General features: G+C 48.5%; 1 protein-coding gene across 2 annotated transcripts; it reads left to right on the top strand.

The window, feature by feature from the left end:
* Positions 1-2,677: 2,677 nt before the first annotated feature.
* On the top strand, positions 2,678-17,700 carry LYRM9 (LYR motif containing 9). Of its 2 annotated transcripts, XR_014291961.1 has the most exons (5): positions 2,678-2,723; positions 13,459-13,601; positions 15,493-15,585; positions 16,476-16,626; positions 17,471-17,700. XR_014291961.1 is itself a non-coding variant. In XM_082604860.1 (4 exons), the coding sequence occupies exons 2-4, from the start codon at positions 13,476-13,478 to the stop codon at positions 16,491-16,493; spliced, it is 237 nt and encodes a 78-aa protein (XP_082460986.1). In that variant the 5' UTR covers positions 2,678-2,723; positions 13,459-13,475; the 3' UTR covers positions 16,494-17,700. The 2 variants fall into 2 exon arrangements, 1 of the variants encoding a protein (XP_082460986.1); XM_082604860.1 differs by having other exon boundaries at positions 16,476-17,700.
* Positions 17,701-17,909: the final 209 nt, after the last annotated feature.

The following is a 17,909-nucleotide window of genomic DNA, read 5'->3' on the forward strand; positions in this document are numbered from 1 at the left end:
TTCACGTAACCTTTCATACCCAATATCTTCATTGTCTTAAAAAAAGAAATCTTCAGTAGTCAGCGAGGGTTATGTTTTGCAATACCCCAGGGTGGAGAAGATCTGTTCACTGGGGTGAACATTTTCACCCTGATGTCCCCTTTTGGCACATTCACCAGTCACCTCATGCCCCTCACCCTGTGTTCTGGCAGGATTTGAGACATGCAAATTGCAAACTGGTCAATAGCAACTTTGCATATTTTGAATAGAGGAGAACCCCATAGTACCACTCAGTCTGTTCACAAGGAAATCTGAGATAATGGGGGATGAGAACAAGGGCAGACCAAGCGTCCTAAGTGTTTTCTTCAAAGTGTTTATTATGCTTATTAAATCTATTGTACAGTGATGAATGAATCTGAATTATTTACATGGTCAGCCTTTGAGACAATAACCTGATTTAATCAGAGGATGCAAATGTATCTTGTCTCTTTGAAATCTAAAAACAGGTTTAAACTAGAAGAAACTTCAGGACTTGTAACTTTCCCCACAAATATGGTTACAAACCTGCAGTTGTCAGGTTAAATGACATATTGTCAGAAATCAAGAGAACAGAATGATGTATTTCTTAGGAAAGTCGATAAACGCCCCTGGGAGAAAATGTCCCCTGGACAGCCAACTCTTGGGTGACAAAGTTCTCAAGTAAAAAAGTCTTTCAATTCTGTTCATCTCGAAATATCATGCACCGTCTGACATGAGGGTGTTCATCTGCTAAAATGTCAGTGGAAGGGAAAATGACGTGGTAAGAATGGTTGGGTTTTCATTAGATTGTGGGCCTGGTGTCATTTTAGTGAAGGTTTGGACTGGTACGAATTCTTCAGTTTTACTACTCAAGCTGTGAGAACCTAAGGTTGCTGTCATATTAAAAGTATTATAATCCAATTAGTTCACAATCTAGGTTTCCATAACGATTTGGAAAACAATTGGAAATTGGTATCCAAGCCTACTCTACTTTGGGTTATTATTATTTTTTTCTTGGACGCGTATAAGGAATGTTTGTGAAAGGTAAAATCTCGTGTGTTTGTAAAGACAGAACAGGCACCCATGGTTCTGAAGATGGAGACTTTCTGAGGTAAAGTGAACAGCTTGCATCTTGAATATTTTATAAGATCTAGGTATTAGAACAATGTTTCTGATGCAGGAACACAGCGATCAAGGAACAAAAGAGAGATAGGGCCAAAGAACAGACTGTAATATTTCTTCAAAATATTAAGTGATCCTAAGGCTGAAAACAGGAATGGATGGTGACTGCAGATAGTTCCTTAAAAGGGCTCTAAAAGCTTAATGATTTGTCAATTGGATCAACACTAACGATGTGCCTCTGACTATGCGTGTGTAAATAAGGGGGCTGATTTATGAGGGTACAATCATATGTTTCAGATATATTTGGTCCAAGTCTACACATTGAAAATAAATGGAAGGATTGAGGTCATTATCTGAATATTTCAGGGGAGGAACCCCCAAATGATTTGGAGGAAGGTTAGTATGTTAGGTGAAGCGGGATAAAAAAGAAGGAAAGAAAAGAAAGGAAGGAAGGAGGGAGGGAAGGAAGGAAGGAAGGAAGGGAGGAAGTGGGGAAGGAGACTCTAAAGGAGGTTAGGAAAAAAAGAGAAAAACTTTAAAAAACACTTCTGTTAGGAAATATCTCCTGCTTTTCTTACCTTAAAGGAGGAAAAGAGATCCCCAGGTGCCACCAGGGAGCAGTGTTTTCCTTAAAAAAAAAAAAAGAAGAAGAAGAAGAAAGAAAAAGGAAAACAAAAAAAAGGAAAAATAAAAAGTTACCTTGTTAAATCAGCTACACATGGAGTCTGTCTGTGTAAGGAAATCGGCCTTTTCATTACAAATAGTTTTAAAAAGCCCTAGAGAAGAGAGACGTGAACAGAAGCAATATTATCCACTAACAACCTAACTCCCTTTCAGGCATCAGCTGAGAGAAGATCAGTAGCATCGTTGAACAGGGGGTTTGTCTTAAGATAAAGACTCATCTTTATCTCTTTCAGGATATAAAACTTGTATTTAAATCAATTCAGAGAAGCACTTTAGCTCTAAACATTAGAAAGCGGGGAGAGCCTATTTAATAAAACAACATTATTTCATTTTCAAAGAATGATACTGGCAGTCGCTGTGAGTTTAAATTCTGTATTCTTTTCCTCAATTATAATTATAGATGGGTCTGAAAGGAAGCATGCCTATTACTCTCATATTTATTCTTTTGACAGGTGTTATGGGACTGTAATTTGATGAAATGACTCAAAACGCAGATTCCCATCCAAATATAATTCCCGTCATCAACAAGAGTGGTTTAGGAAAAGTCCTTCTGCAAGCCTTTTCACAGATCTTGAACACCCCTCAAATTTTAGCAGCAAACCATACTCAGGAAAATGGGGAGAGCCTGTCTTCAAGGCTTATATCCGAGGTAGCAAAAGCCAAAAGGAAGAGTGGGAGTTTAAGGTAAAGAAGGTTGTGAGTGGGACAGCTTTCTTTTTCAACCGGGTGTACTCAGATCAGGGAAAGGGCACCCAGTAGGGTTTCCTCATTCACAGACCCCAAGTCCCGCACGCGGCCGATAGAGGGCGCTCGGCTCAAGTCGCCCTGCAGGGGCGGTGCTTCGGCGATCCGGGGGCGCAAGCGCACTGGTGGTCGCTGCGTCCGCCGCGTCCGAAGCTGACGTTTTCCTGTGGAGGCTGGTGAGCCGCTAGGCTCCGGCGGAGGGCGGGAGCGCGGGTGGGTGGACTGGGGCCTGAGCCACCCGTGGTGGCGGGGAGTGGCTGGAGATGTGAGGTCTCGGGCGTCTTAGGCCTGGCGCGGCTTGTGGAAGACTCAGTGCCGCTGCCTTTCCTTCCCCGACCCTCTTGCCTCCGGAGAGCCGTGTGCCCCGGAGCGCGGCTCCTGGACGTGCCTCAGGCCTCGCGGGGGGCGGCTCGGGCGGAGGAGGCCCAGCACGCCGGGGGGTTGGGGGCGCCACGGGGAGCCCAGGGGTCTGCGGGCGCCGGACCCGCCGGTGGAATGTTCCTGACGGGCACACGTCTCCGCCGTCGGCCTCAGTTTGCCCATTTTCAAAAGCAGTCGTGGCCCTTGCACGGGCCGAGTGCCCGCAGCACCCCGTGAGCGCGCTTACCTCGAGTCACCTTCACCTTTTGATTTACGCTTCTGCCTAACTGATCAAGTCACTCCGTGGCCTAAACCCCTGAGCCCTTAGGACTAATCTTTCCTTTTGTTTGTTTTTACACAGCATACAGTTCACCGACTTCAAGTGCGCAATTCAGTGTCTTTTAGTTTAGTCGCAGGACGCAGACTGCGCTCTCTGCGTCCACGTCCACGTCCACCCAGCCACACCTTACTCGTCCTTCAGACCTCAGATTTAATGTTCCTTTCTCAAGAAACCCTCTCTGACCCTTGACTGGGTGAGGGACCCCATGAGCCAGTCTCTCAGGGACCTGAATTCCACTTTGTAGTATTTAGGTATAATTGAATACTTGGTTTTTATTATCCTCTGTTACTGTGTAAGTTCTGTGGCGTCAGGGGTTGCCTTGATTGTTTCCGTAACTCCAGCAGCTAGCACCTTTTTGGTGCCCAATGACTATTTCAGCACACACGTGCCTTCTGTGTGTCAGACTCTGTACTGTACTAGGGATACAGCCATGAACAAAATAAACTTCCTGCTCTCGTGGAGCTTACGTTGCAGTGAGGGAATGAATACAAACAAATAAGTAAATATATATCGTGGTGAAAAATGCCTTGAAGAAAAAAGAAATGCTGTGAAGAAAAGAAGGGACTATAGTGTGGTCAGAGAAGGTCTCTTTTTTTTTTCTTTTTTTTGCGGTACGCGTGCCTCTCACTGTTGTGGCCTCTCCCGTTGCGGAGCACAGGCTCCGGACGCGCAGGCTCAGCGGCCATGGCTCACGGGCCCAGCCGCTCCGCGGCATGTGGGATCCTCCCAGATCGGGGCACGAACCCGTGTCCGCTGCATCGGCAGGCGGACTCTGAACCACTGCGCCACCAGGGAAGCCCCAGAGAAGGTTTCTTAAATGAGACTTGGATACATGGGCGTGTGAGCCACGTGGGTGCCTGGAAGAGTGGTTGGGTTTGTGAGGACAAGCAAGGAGGCCGGAGGGAGGGAGGAGAAGCACGAGAGGAAAAGGGTAAACCAGGCGCTTTCAGCTCAAAGGTCCTTGGAGACAGGCCCTGGGTGTGTGTAGAAAGAGCTTGAGTTAGGAAGGGAGAAGCCCAGCTGTGGCTCTTAGCTGGTTCTTCTGTGTGACCTTGAGCCTCAGCCTTCTTCCTCTGTAAAGTGGGAGTAACAGGATTGGAGCTTAAGTAGGCCCTTTGAAGTACCCAGCCCAGTATCTGACACCTGGTAGCTGTACAATACGTCAGTTCCTGTCTTTGGCCCTCGAGTAGCGTGTGTTGTGGCCTGTGTGGGCAAGTCCATTGGCACAAAGCAGTCTCATATCACCAGATTCAGTTGAGGTTGCTGGTTGCTCTGCTCTGGAACCAGCATGTTTGCTTTTGGATGATGTTTCTGGTTTGCTTTGGCTGGAATAGCTCACTAGGCTCACTTCAAACTGTAAAGGCCCAGGGTGGTTTGGGCTGACAAATGTGATGTTCAGGATCCTTTGAGACAGCAGGTGTGGTAGAAAGAGCTGAGGATTCAGAGCCAAAGGATCTGAGTTTGAGACCTGCCTCTGCCACCTGCTGGCTTTGTGACTTCAGGACAGTCCCCTTCTTCCTGGCTTTAGTTCCTCTTTGGTAAGTGGGAATCCATCAGCACACATTTATTGAGCTTCTGTTATGTCCCAGGCACTGTTGACTGTGGAGGGGTGACTAATATAGTCTCTGTCCTCCAGAAGCTGACAAACAGCAAGGAACACAGGTAGTCAGGTAGAGTAGGAAAGGGTAAGACGTCCAAGCACTGAACACGTGCCAGCCCCTGGGCTAGGCAGTGTACTGATGTTAGCTTGAGTGATCTTTGCAAACCCCCCATGAGGTACATATTCTGTTGTCCAGTTTACAGAGGAGGAAGCTGAAGACCAGAGAAGGTGAATTTAATGAGAGAAGTGGGAACCAGACTTCAGAGGGCCTTGGATAAAGAACATTCCACAGAGGTTTTGGAGAAGGGTGTGTTTTTTAGGAAGTGTCCTTGGGTGGCACTGTGAGGGCTGGACTGGAAGGAGAGAGGCCGATAAGGAGGCATTGTTATAAAGCTGGGAACCGAGATAGTGTCCATGGGGCTGGATCTTGAGAGCCTTGACCATGTGGGAGAGAGACTGGAGGAGCGAGGATTGTTCCCCGTTTCTAGCTTAGGAGAACATGCGTTCAAGCTGGAGCCCCGGAGTTGGGGGGAGCAGAACCATTCTGTTCCTATACTGCGACTCTACCCATCCAGAAGAATAATTGCATATTTAAACAGTGTCCTGTGCAGGTTTAATTTAGCTTTATCAGTGCTCAGTGAGGCATAATTTCTGGTTATTTTCTGTAGTTCCATTCTTTTCTTTCTTTTTTAATGTATGACTTTTTTTTCCCCATTTATTTTTATGTGCCCTATGTCAGGGCACAGGTTAGGGAAAGACAGTGGGATTAAATGGGGCCGAAGGCCTGTTTCTCAGCATCTGTAATGGTGATACCATTTGGCTCCCAGGAAATTCCCTTTGTGACTTTATTTTCACTCTTTTCCTTTATTCTGTCACATTCTCCTTGGGTTTCCTAAAAGCTTTTTTTGTTTTTAGTATTTCTCTAGTTGCCCCTTTTCTTTGTGTAATTGACATTAGTCTTGGGACTTGTTTTTTCATCTGTATGCAGGGGGAAGCCATAGATGAGGTCCTTGGGTTTCTGAAAAGCATGGAACAAGGGTTTATGGAGAAGGTTGAAAACCAAGAACTGGATAGAGTATAGTCAGGTGCTTTCATGAATGCTTGGACCTGGTCCTGAAGGAGCCCTGGGGAGAGTTCTCAGTGGGGTCCTTAGCCCTGATCTGGGCAGCATTTGCGAATGGCTCAGATATAGACATAGGTAGTGTTAGAAGCGGGTAAGGGCAGGGGCTTTGGAATAAAATAGGCCTAGGTTTGATTCCTTACCTGACCATGTACTAGCTGTGTGGCCTCTGGCAAGTAACTTAACCTCTCAAGAGTTTCAGTTTCCTCATCTGTAAAATGGGGCTAATGATACCTACTCCATAAGATTGTTGTGAGGATACTTGAGATAACACATGTAAAGCTGTCAACACCTTCCTGACATATGCTAATCACTCCCTGAATGGTAGGTAGTAAGACATGCCATCAGCTCTGCAGAGGCCAGGGGTAGGAGAGCCATGTAACACGTCAGGCCGTTCATCTCTGTGGTCCTAGGGCTGAGTCCAGAGTCACACATGGGATAGATGCTCAGAATGGCCTTGCATGGGTGACTGACACAGCTTGCTGGGCTTACTCTCTCTCTTTGTACCCCCTTTTTACCTCGTATGTGATTGTTTCTGTGCTTTTGTTGTGCTGAATTGAGTTGGATAACAGACAAGATCAGGTATCCCAGAGATTGTGGCAGATTGTGACTCTGGACGGAACTAATAAAATACAAGATGGGGAAACAGACTTAGGAATAGTTCGTGGAAAAATGGTTCCTTTGAGGGGAATGCCAGGGCCATGTGAGGGCCAGAGCAGAGAATGCAGTCTGGGCTGCATTCCTTGGATTCCCAAGTAAAGGAGGTGGCATTGCCATGTGAGCGCCAGTGCCCACGGAGCCGGTCAGAACACAAGCAAACCATGGTTTTTCCCTCTGGACAATATGTTGAAGAGTGAGATGGATAATGAAGGGATGCGTGTGTGTCCAGAAAGAGGAGGGCGGTGAGAAGGAGAAGCATTGGGGGTTACGGTACCTTCAGGATGCTTATCTCGGAAAAGATATGACTGGGGGGCTGGGATGATTGACTTTGAATAATGACAGACTGGACTTGGTGGTAGGTTAGGGAGACTTTAGCCCCAAAGGGCAGAGCTCAGAACAGTGAGTAGAATTTTACAGGGCAGATCTTAGCTCAGAAGCGAAAGGACTTTCAGCGCCCTGCCTTGAGGGAGAAAAGGTGGGTGACTCCCTGCCATGAGAAGAGATTCTTTGACACCAAGTGGGAGAAGGTCACTTTCAGCTCTTTGGCATCCTGCTTTTGAAAGGTGGCCTACTTTGTCCTGTTTCTATTCATTCAAGGTAACACCTTTTCCTGAGAGCCTGCTACTTTGGTGGCTGCAGGATGAGTAACCAGAACTCAGTTCTGATTTGGGAAAAAGCTAAAAAAGTTTCACGTGATCTGTAGTTTGATTTAAAAGTAAAAAAAAATATGTATTTCTTTTTCTCTCTGATGTATAGAGAGCTAACTGAATCAATGAAATGCACAAACCTCTTCTGACCTCAGTCTGCACCAGAGGCTTTCTTTAGCAGGCCATTCCTATTTTGGGTAGAAGCATTAAAAGGGCATCATAACGTATTGTTTTGCCTTTTGCTGCTCTTCCAGGGGCAGAGAAGGGCCTGGGAGAGGAACCTCATATTCAGTGAGCTGCTGCCATGAACCAGGCATCTATGTCTCTTATTTAATCCTCACATCAGCCTTGCCATGGTTTGGGGCCCACATGCTTCACTCTTCCACTCAGTCAGTACTCAGGGACAGAAAAGTGGCCTGAAAGTTGTTGGGGAGAGGGAGGATTCAGTCTGACACCCCTCTGTTTAGTGGCCACTGTGTGCCAGGCACTGTGGGAGTGACAAAGTGACAGAGGAGACTGAGCCGGGAAGAACGTAGAGTGCGTGGGGATTTGGTTACAGATGGGATAGAAGTTGGTGGTTGATTGGGGAAAGTCTTCAACACCCCACCCCTCCATCACCATGCATACATACTAATGACCCTAGAGTTTGTTCTGTGGGTGCCATTAAAGGATATCAAGCAAGGGGCTCACAGATGAGATTTTTGTTTTTAGAGGCTCATTCTGGCTGAGCATAGGGAGGGATTGAAGAGTCGACGTTTCAGAAGGGTGTTGGATTAATCCTGGAGAGAGTCTCTGAGAGCCTAATGGGTCCTTGGAAAAGGAGGGGCCCCCTTTCCTTCAAGAACTCAGGGAGGTTAGAGCACTGGAGCTGGAGCCGGAGCCCACATCCCAGCTCCACCACTCCCTGGTTGTGTATCCGAGGGCATGTCAGCCCACTTTTCAGCCTCAGTTTCCACATCTGCAAAGTGGGGATTATAATGCTTTTTGTCAGAGGGTAGTTGTAAAACTGCACCATGCCTAACGCATCAGTCGGCTCTCAGGCGAGGCTGAATTTCATGGTGGTGGGGAGCCAAGGATATTCTTGTCTGATGGCCTCTCCAGACTGAGTGAGGTAGGAGGCGTCAGTGGCCTGCGGGAGTTCCTGCTGGTGAGCTGGAGGGAGGCTGAGGAGACTGGAAGAGGCCTGGAGTATTTGGGTGGGAAAGGGAGGGTGTTTCTGCCAGAGGTGATGGCCAGGAGTACCAAGGCATGGAGGACCCTGCAGAGGGCAGCGGTCCTCACTTTATAATGGGCAGGAGCACAGGCTGTCTCGGCCACATTTGGACCTCCAGGGCCTGAAGGCAGGGAGAAGGCTGAGCTGTTGTTTCCTCAAGCTTGGGGATTGGTTGGATTTTGAGGTTATTCAGTCAGCAAGCATTGATGGAGGAGCCCACTGTGTGCTCAGGACTGTGCTAGGCACTGAGGCATTGAGGTGGAGGATCTGACACAGTCCTTGCCCTCGTGGGCTGGTGGGAGAGATGGACAGGCAAACACAGGGTGATTCCTGCACATACAACAGCCTGTGGACACACAACTAAAGAAGAGAGTCTAGTTCTGTGTGGGGGTAAGAGGGATAGGAGGAATTAACCGAAAAGAAATCACTGGAAGAGTGTTAGGAGCTCACAGAATCAAGGGAGAAGCCTAGAGAACTGTTCAGGAACCTAGACATTTCTGGAAGGCCAGGCAGCAGGACCTTCAAGGACAGTTCAGAGCAGGAAGAAGCTGATCAGGACACACTTCTCAGGGGTGCATAAACTCATTTGCCGGCTCTTTGTAACCATGTTCAGGAACCTATTTCCAGAGGTGGCATATACTCAAGTGGCCTAGTTTGGGTCTGATGCTCTCCTTGTGGTCGGGAGAGATGCAGCCACTGGCGGCAGTCTCAGCAGGCCACACTCAATGGGAAGGAGTCATCCCTTAAAAAGAAAATTGGGGGTGAAAGAAGCTGTTAGGAAGAACCACAGAAATGTATTACAGGATGAATACAAGTCCTTTTGGGGCAGGGGCTAGTGTTCCAGGCAGCACTCACCGCGGGCTCTGGAGCCAGACTTCCCATATGGAGGGCCTGGCTTCTGCTCTCACAGCTGTGTGACCTTGGACAAATTTCCTCCCTTCTTTTTGCCTCCATTTCTTTATATGTAAAAGGAGAGGATAATGGTACCTCCTGTAGAGTTACTGAGAAGGTTAAAATCAGTTAATTCTTGTGCATTTTTAGAATAGTGCCTATCGCATGATAAGTATTCAGCAAGGCAGTTGTAATAATAACTGTAAAAGATGACGATGATGATGATGATTGTTATTATCATTCAAGGAACTATAGGTGGTTTTTGTCAATGTGCCTGGCAGGTAGAAGAGTGAGGAGGGATGAATCTGGGCAGATAAGGATGCTTTCGGAATTGGCATCAGCCTAAAGAGCTTAAGACTTTATTCACTAGGTGATGGAAAGCCATGTGTGATGGTTAAGTTTGTGGGTCAACTTGACTGGGTCATGGGGCGCCCAGATATTTGGCCCAACATTATTCTGGGTGTGTCTGTGACGGTGCTTTTGGATAAGATTAACATTTAAATCAGGGGACTGAATAAAGTAAATTGCCCACCCTCACGTGCGTGGACCTCATCCAAGCACGGGAAAGCCTGAATAGACCTTTCCCTACTGAGAGAGAATTCTCCTGCCTGATGCAGGCTTCGTGCTGGGACACTGGCTCTTCCTGCTTCTGCAGCAGCTTCTGGCCTTCTGACTCAAACTGGGATATCAGCTCTGTGGACTTTGAACTTTCCAGCCTCAATAGTCATGTGAGCCAATCTCTTATAATCTCTTTCTTTCTCTCTGTCTCTGTATATGTATCTGATTGGTTCTACCTCTCTGGAGAACCTTAATACATCTGTTATATGCCAAGCATTCTGTCACGGTGCTGAGACTATAGCAGGCAAACGTGACACAGGCTGTCGTGTGCCATCAGAGTTCAGTTTGCCTGGACTCAGTAGCCAGTGTTGGGTGATGTGATGTGGGGTGGTGGGCAGGGGCCAGAGCAAGAGGGGGTCTTGGAGGCCATAGAAAGCAGTATGGATTTGATACCATAGACCAGTGCTTTTCCAAAGTTCAGTACCACTTTCATGATTCCTGGCATATCCAGATTTCAATTACATTCTTACTTGCTTGATACATTTTTAAAAATCACTTTTCTGCCCGTTCAGTTTTTAAACTGTTGTAAGCCATAATACCTATAAGATTATGGATTTTTTTTTCTCATTACACATGAAAATAAACGTAAAAGCATGACAATAAAAAGATGTCGTTCCATATACTGCTTAAAATATTTTCATCTTTGTCCCACATTTTGGGAAAAGTTGTCATGAGTGGTAGGGATGGGATGGACATCAGGGGTTTTAGGCAGGAACGTGACATGCTGAGATTTATGTTTTGGCAAGATTCACTCTGGCTGTTGAGTGGAGAATAGATTGTCGAACAATAGATTGCTGGGAACTCTTGCAGGTGTCTGCCTGAGTTGTGATAAGAGTCTGAACCGAGGATGTGCAGTGGAAATAGAGAGGAGGGGGCAGATTTGAGGGGCGTCCAGAGGTAGAATTTGGTAGGACTTAGAGACCAGTGGCATGCGGACTGAGGAGAAAGCAGGTTGTCTCTGTGATGGCTTTGGTTTGGTTGCCTGGGAAGACAGAGGGGTCTTTACAGAGGCAGGGAGCTCAGGTGGGGAGGCTAAGGTCAAATCCAAAGAGCAGGATATGCGAAGCAAGGGTTCCCAGGGCTACAGGGTTTGACTACAGATTTAGCAATGATGCTGTGAGGTTCATTGTGCCTTAATAGCAAACCCATGCTTCAAATTAAATTAAAGCATTTTTAGTTTAACTCGTCTGAGTGGACCCACACAGGCATTCTCTTCTAGTTATTACTGAGAATGACTAAGTATTATAATTGAGCTGAAAATAATCTCCCGCCCATACTTGCTGGGTTGGTTTCTAAGTATTGCTTGGGTTTTTAAGTAATGTAACAAAGTTGTGTTCTTTCCAAGTGTTAATTTTAAAGACTGCAGATGGTAACCATCTGTTACACGACTAGCATTTTACAATATTTGATTAGCACTTTATATAGTTTGGGAAAGCCTGCCAGTGGAGTCTGCCCATTAGTCTTCAGTGGTATGTCCTCTGTGGTAGCCCTTGAAGGTCTCTGTCCCCATGATATGTGGCTCCCCTCTGTTTGTTGTGCTGAAGTGTGACTAGTCGGACTGGAAGGTTGATATATGTGGCAAGAGAACCTTGAAGAGCCCTGCCCTGTTTGCACTCTTCCTTAGAGCTGGAACCATCAGAGCTCATTGGTGAAGCAGAATTTCGGAGGGCTAGATCTGTCCATCAGTTAGGACTCTTGGTTGCAAGTGACAAAACAACAAACCCAAACCTGCGGTTTGTTGGGACCCTAGGCAAATCTGGGACTGCCTTCAGGTGCATGGTTTTGGGACTCAGGCGACTTCTTTAGACTTGGTTTCAATCAGGGTCTCAGCTCTGCCGTCTGCTGTGTAGCTTCAATCTCAGGCTTCAGGAGGAGGCAAGATGGCTTTCCTAAGGGTGAAGTCCTCTCAGCAAGTCTAGAGGGAAAGAATGAAGCCTTTCCACTCACTCCTGCAGAGGTGTTGAGGTTTGCTCTGATTGGACCAGTTTGTCACGTGCCCATCTGTGAACCAGTCCTCGTGACCATGTGGATAAAGGGCTCTGATTGGTCAGGCCTGGAGTGGAGCCCCACCCAGACCTTGTGGGCTGAGACCTGGAAGGGTGGATTCCCAGTGGCTCATCCCAGGATGTTACCAGGTGGGAGGATTGGGGTGGGGGGCAGGCGGCCACCTGCCCACCCCAGTGTCAGAGTGAAAGGCCATAGTACCAGGAGCAATGGGCAAATTTAAACTGTGGAGACAGACATTTATTGTTGCCAGGAAGATCATATGCTGGAAATGGAATGAAGGAGCCTCTGAAACTAGCTCCTTAGTAAGTGTCCTTTCCTAGTTTGAGATAGATTAGTATTTAGATTTAGTATTCTGGTTCTCTCTTTTTTTGAGTGGGTGGGGATTGTCTTCTTTTTATGTTACTTTAAAACTAAGGCCCCTCACTTAATCTTGGTCTGTTAGCTTCTCCATTTGGAACACAGTGAGCTTCTCTCTTAGAGAGGGGAAATCTGTGCAGAGGAGATAACAGATTCCATTCAGTCCAGTTCAACAAACAGGGCACGAAGCATTGGGGCCCGGGCCAGGCTCAGTAGGTCTGGCAGCCGATGAATCCCCAGCAGTGTGGGAAGCGCTGTTACAGCTCCAGGAACGTGGCACTGCACCCCCCCAGGGAGGGACAGTCACTAAGGGCTTCCCAGAGGAAGTGACACTGACCTGGCCCTGGAAGGATGAACACAAGTTCCTCACATGGAGGAGACGGGGAAGGGAGCTCCATGCTGAGGGGGCTGTGTGTGCAAAGGCACAAGAGGTAACCTACTTGCCGGCTGAAAGGGTCTGGGAGAAGTTCCTTGTGTCTGACTCTGGGGTGAGCTGAGAAACTGGTTCCAGAACTCATTCTTGTGTCACTGTGGAGGCATCTGGGGAGTGACAGGCTTCAGGCAGGGGCACCAGGCAAGATGCTGTAGTAGAGGTCCAGGCAGGATCCTCTGGAGCATCTTGTTAAATTGCAGGTTCTGTCCAGTAGGTCTGGGGTGACATTGCATTTCTAATTAGCTCATGGGTGATGTCAGTGCTACTGGTCCAGGACCACGCTTTGAGTAGCGAGGCTCAGACCTCTGGGCATTCTTCCCTCTGTTGCCTGAAGTCAGCTGGTTTCTCAGTGACTGTGACGCAGGATCTTCCTGCTCATCTCCCTTATTCCTCCTGGCATGACACCTCCTCATCCACCACCTGAAGCTGGTCTCCAGAAGGAAGACGACAGGATGAGGCTGTGCCTCTCACCTTTGGTTCTTGCAGGCCTGCTCTGAGCTGAGACTTCTGCAGGACCGAATGCCCAGCCTGAGCTGGGGGTCTGGGTTCCCTGGGGACCTGGCTCCGCACTGTATCAAATACGCCTGCTTCGCAGAGCGCTGGAAGCTGGGGGCCAGGGCTGAGTATTGGCTTGATACCTAGAAGTGATGCTCTGTGTTTTCCAGGGACCGAGGTCTTGCAGATGGCCCCGCTGCCGGGGGCAGAGCTGGTCCAGAGGCCGCTGCAGCTCTACCGATACCTGCTGCGCTGTTGCCGGCAGCTGCCAACCAAGGGCATCCAGGAGCATTATAAGCATGCTGTCAGGCAGGTGGGAGTAGGGTCCACTGGGCTTGGGGTGGGGGGCTTCCTGTAATAGGGGGCCTATCACAGGGTTGGGGGCCAGGGGCAGTGGGCAGGGATGGTTTTTCCGGTGGTGGGGTTGGGGGTGGCAGTTCTGTAAGAGCCACCGGAAAGCAGTGCTGGCCAGCTCAGCTCCTCTCTCTGCTTTCTGTTCCGGAAACAGGATGCACCCAGCACAGCAGCTCTGTGCCAGGGCTTGAATAAGGCAGCTAAACAGATAATTAAAATAGAGTGTGAGACATAACATCATTTTGACAGGCATACCTGCCAGTAATGCACAACCTGAATTTAATCATGAGAAAACATCAGGTAAACCCAAACTGAGCAGCCGTCTACCACATAACCAACCTGTGCTCATCAAATGTGTCAACGTGCTGAAACGCAAAGGCAGACGACTGTTCTGGTTTAAAGGGGACTAAAGAGACGTGACAACTAAGTGTAAGGAGTGATCCCAGATTGGATCCTGGACCAGAAAGCAATGATTGTAAAGGACATTATTGGGGAAATTCATGAAGCTGGAATATGGACTGTAGATTAGATAACAGTATTATATCAGTGTTTAATTTTCTGAATTTGATTACTGTGGTTATGTAAGAGAATGCCCTTGCTTACACACCCAAAGTATTCAGGGGTTAAGGGCATGACACCTGAAACTTTAAATGCTTCCAAAAATTTTTATACAAACCCATATAGAGAATGATAAAGCAAATGTGGCAAAATAGTAACAGTTGGTGATTCTGGTAGGGAATGCTTTCGTAATATTCTTGCAGCTTTTCTGTAGATTAAAAATTATTTCCAAATAGAAAGTTAAAGGCTAAAATTTATATAAATATAGTATGGAAAGTAAAAAAAATAGAGGTAGCAACAGAGGATTGTGGAAACATGGAGAAGGAGTAGTTAGCTGTCTGAGGGAGTCTGGGAGGACTTCCTGGAGGTGAGCATTTGAGGTGCTCCTAAAGATAAGTAGGAGGACGTGTGGGGTTGAGAGTGACATATCAGAGGAAGTAACCAGTTCTTTTGAAGGGCCATGAGAGCCACACCAGTGAACCTGAATCTCATGTTGCTTTTTTTTTTTTTTTTTTTTTTTTTGCGGTATGCGGGCCTCTCACTGTTGTGGCCTCTCCCGTTGCGGAGCACAGGCTCCGGACGCGCAGGCCCAGCGGCCATGGCTCACGGGCCCAGCCGCTCCGCGGCATATGGGATCCTCCCAGACCGGGGCACGAACCCGTATCCCCTGCATCGGCAGGCGGACTCTCAACCACTGCGCCACCAGGGAGGCCCTCATGTTGCTTTTCAAAGGCGAACATCTGGTCAAAGCAAACAGCAGCCCTGCATTGCTCTGCTTTGGGCCTGGCTGGATTTTCCAAAGCCACGCTCTCCACTGCCCCTCCCTTCCCTGCATGGCTTTCCAAGATGGGTCTGGAGAAACTCTGCTCTTCTCTGTGGTGAAGCCATGCAGAGAGCTCAGCCTGGTGAAAGCAGCTTCCTGGGAAGAGCAAACGAAGCAGAGAGATGGAAGTTTCCCTTAGGCCTCTGCTACCCGATAACCTTTGGGCCCAGCTTGATTTGGGGGTAACTTGGGGCCAGTCTTCCTTTTCACGGCTGCCCTGCTGTTCGGAGTACAGGCTGTGTAGGCAGATAGTCCAGGATTCAAATGCTGGTGCCATTGCTTAACGGCAAGTTAGAGTTTCTGAGCCTGTTTCCTCCTCTCAGGGTGGGATCATCATAACTGTCTGTGGAGGGTAAGAGTGATGCTGAGTGTACGGTGCCCACAGCGTGCCTGGCCCACAGCTGCTGCTCTGAAGCTGCCAGACCTGTGATTTTTGCCTAGTCATCTTTCCCTATGCTTAAACCTCCAGAGTTTCCGAGTTCATTCGGATGAAGACAACCCTGAGAGGATCCAGCAGATTATTAAAAGAGCCATTGAAGATGCTGACTGGATCCTGAACAAGGTAAGTGCTCGGCTTGGACTTCCACCTGCGAGTTGGGGTTGAGGGCTGTAATCTCCGTGACCACCAGGGGTCGCCCGTGCCCCACAGTTGAGACCGATCAGCGCTGTGGAGGCCCCCCTCCCCTCACCAGCCGCTCCCCTCCTCCAGAAGCCCGAAGGTGATGGCAGAGGCCCTTCTGGTTGCGTTTAATGCAAGGGGGTGCGCATCCTTAATCCCTGAAGGCAAACTTCTGCCTCAGTGCTGAATAAGCTGAGATGGGGCCACAGGAAGAAGGAAGAGAACAGTCCTGCTGGTAGCAGTAGTGTCAAAGCTGGCAGCAGCCTTGTGACGGCTCAGAGAGGAAAGCTGGGCGAGGCAGGGTTGCGGAGGAAACATTCGAGCGTCTGTTTTGGTAGAAGCAGGAAGGCAGTCAGGAATACAGACAGGCTTGCTGGTCCTTACACTGGTATTAGAACAGCCTTGAGAGCTGGCGCACACCCCACCCCTCTGTCCTTCCGAATCAGATCTCCAGAGGTGGGGTCCAGGATTTGTGTTTTAAACTCAGTGATCGGACTAGTTGGTTTCTGAATGTTGTCTTCTATAACCGGAGATTTTTTTTTTCTTCTGAACGAGACTCAGCTTGAAGGGAAGACTGGACACACCACAATTTTCAATTCCAATGTTCCCAGTGTCTTTCTTATCCTCTCTCCCCAACCCCATCAGCTTCCTTTTCTACTGGAACCAACTAGAGACTTGACTGTCTGATGCCTGCTGACCGGGTTCCACTGCCTCTAAGAAGCCCTTGCAGGAGGCGGCTGAGGCCTAGTGACCACGGTTCTCAGGACTTCCCGGGTCCTCCTTCCCCCCGCTGGCTTCCCTCACCCGCTCGTAATGATCTCTCTGTCTTACAGTATAAAAAACAGAACTGAGACCCCAGGACGTAGTGAGTGCAGCTGCCTTGGAGACACTGATATTGAGAGCCCTCGCTTCGCCTGGCACTAATCAGCGGCAGCAGTTTTGGAATATCCACTAGCCTCGTTGGCTGGGAGCAGGAAATCAGGGGTAGGAGAGGCTGATATTTGCTCAGACGGATCTTCTTACCATGTTTGTGTCTCCAGTGTCTCCTTTATGTTTGCTTTTCCAGCTGGTTATGATGTGAGATTTGGGGAGAATGTGTTTTCTCACTTTGCACTGAAAGTGATTCATTTACTCTGGGCATCATTCTTTGAGACCCAGGGCTGGTGTGCCCTCATATAGCTGCCTGTACAGAGGGCAGGGCATAGGTTTAAGAACCACACAGATCTGGATTTGAATCTCAGCTCAGCGGCTTTTCAAGGGTGTTGGCTTCAAGTCCAGTTTCCTCCTTCATTAGGATTAGATAAGATGAAATCAAAGAGCCTGACGTAGGACACGGTATGGGGTGGGGCCAGTAAACATCCCTCTGAGGAAGCCGTCCTCTGCTGCTCCCGCAGTGCTCACACATCTCTCTAGCTCTCTCCACATCAGGTCTTAGTTCCTTGTGGGCTGGTCCCATCCCTGCCTGTCACCCCAGGCCCCCGCAGTTGCACTGTGCCCAGCGGTCCGCCCAGCAGCTGCTCTTCCTGACACCAGCCCAGAGAGGCAGAAACCCTGGTCCTTGCCACCTTGGGGTTTATTGTGTCCCAGAGTGGCGAAACAAAGAACGCCAGAGCAGCTGCAGTAGATGGCGGCACGTCAGGCTGTGTGAACCTGTGATCTGTTTTGACCGGCCCTTGCCTACTTTACTCCATCTTAGCAGGAAAGCGGGGAGGAGCAAGCCAGCAGTCATGAGGTTATCGTGAGCCTGAAATCGGTGGAGAATGCAGACCTGGGTCACATCCCAACTCCACACAAGTTACTCTTGGGTCACTTACCTCCTCTCCTTCAGCTCCTGTTTCCCTGTCTGTCCAGCAGAGTAATGACCGTACCTACCACTCGGGGCCACGGTGAGGAGTCATGAGCCGTAATGTACACCAAGTGCTTCACCCAGAACCCGGCCTGGGGAGCCAGGGAGAAGGGAGCTCAGAGAGGCTGAGCCCCTTTTCAAGGTCACAAAACTGCTAAGCCAGGTCTGTGAATGTACCAAACACTATAGATTTAGGAGGGAAAGGAGAGCAGCCGGGAAAGAGGGAAGGGAGAGTGAGAGGGAGGGAGGGAGGAGGGAGGGAGAGCAGCAGGGAATGTCGGGGTAGTGCACTCAGTTGGTCAGCAGATAATGAAGTAAATACATCAGTTTGTGAAAGCTCTGGTGTATGTTGTTCCCTACTGTGTGCTGTCATACTGGATGTTGAGGATTAGAGATAGGCAAACAGAAAGCCGCCTGGGAG

The sequence above is a fragment of the Mesoplodon mirus genome, assembly GCF_964341445.2.
Source record: "Mesoplodon mirus genome assembly, chromosome: 18".
Classification (NCBI taxonomy): domain Eukaryota; kingdom Metazoa; phylum Chordata; class Mammalia; order Artiodactyla; family Ziphiidae; genus Mesoplodon; species Mesoplodon mirus.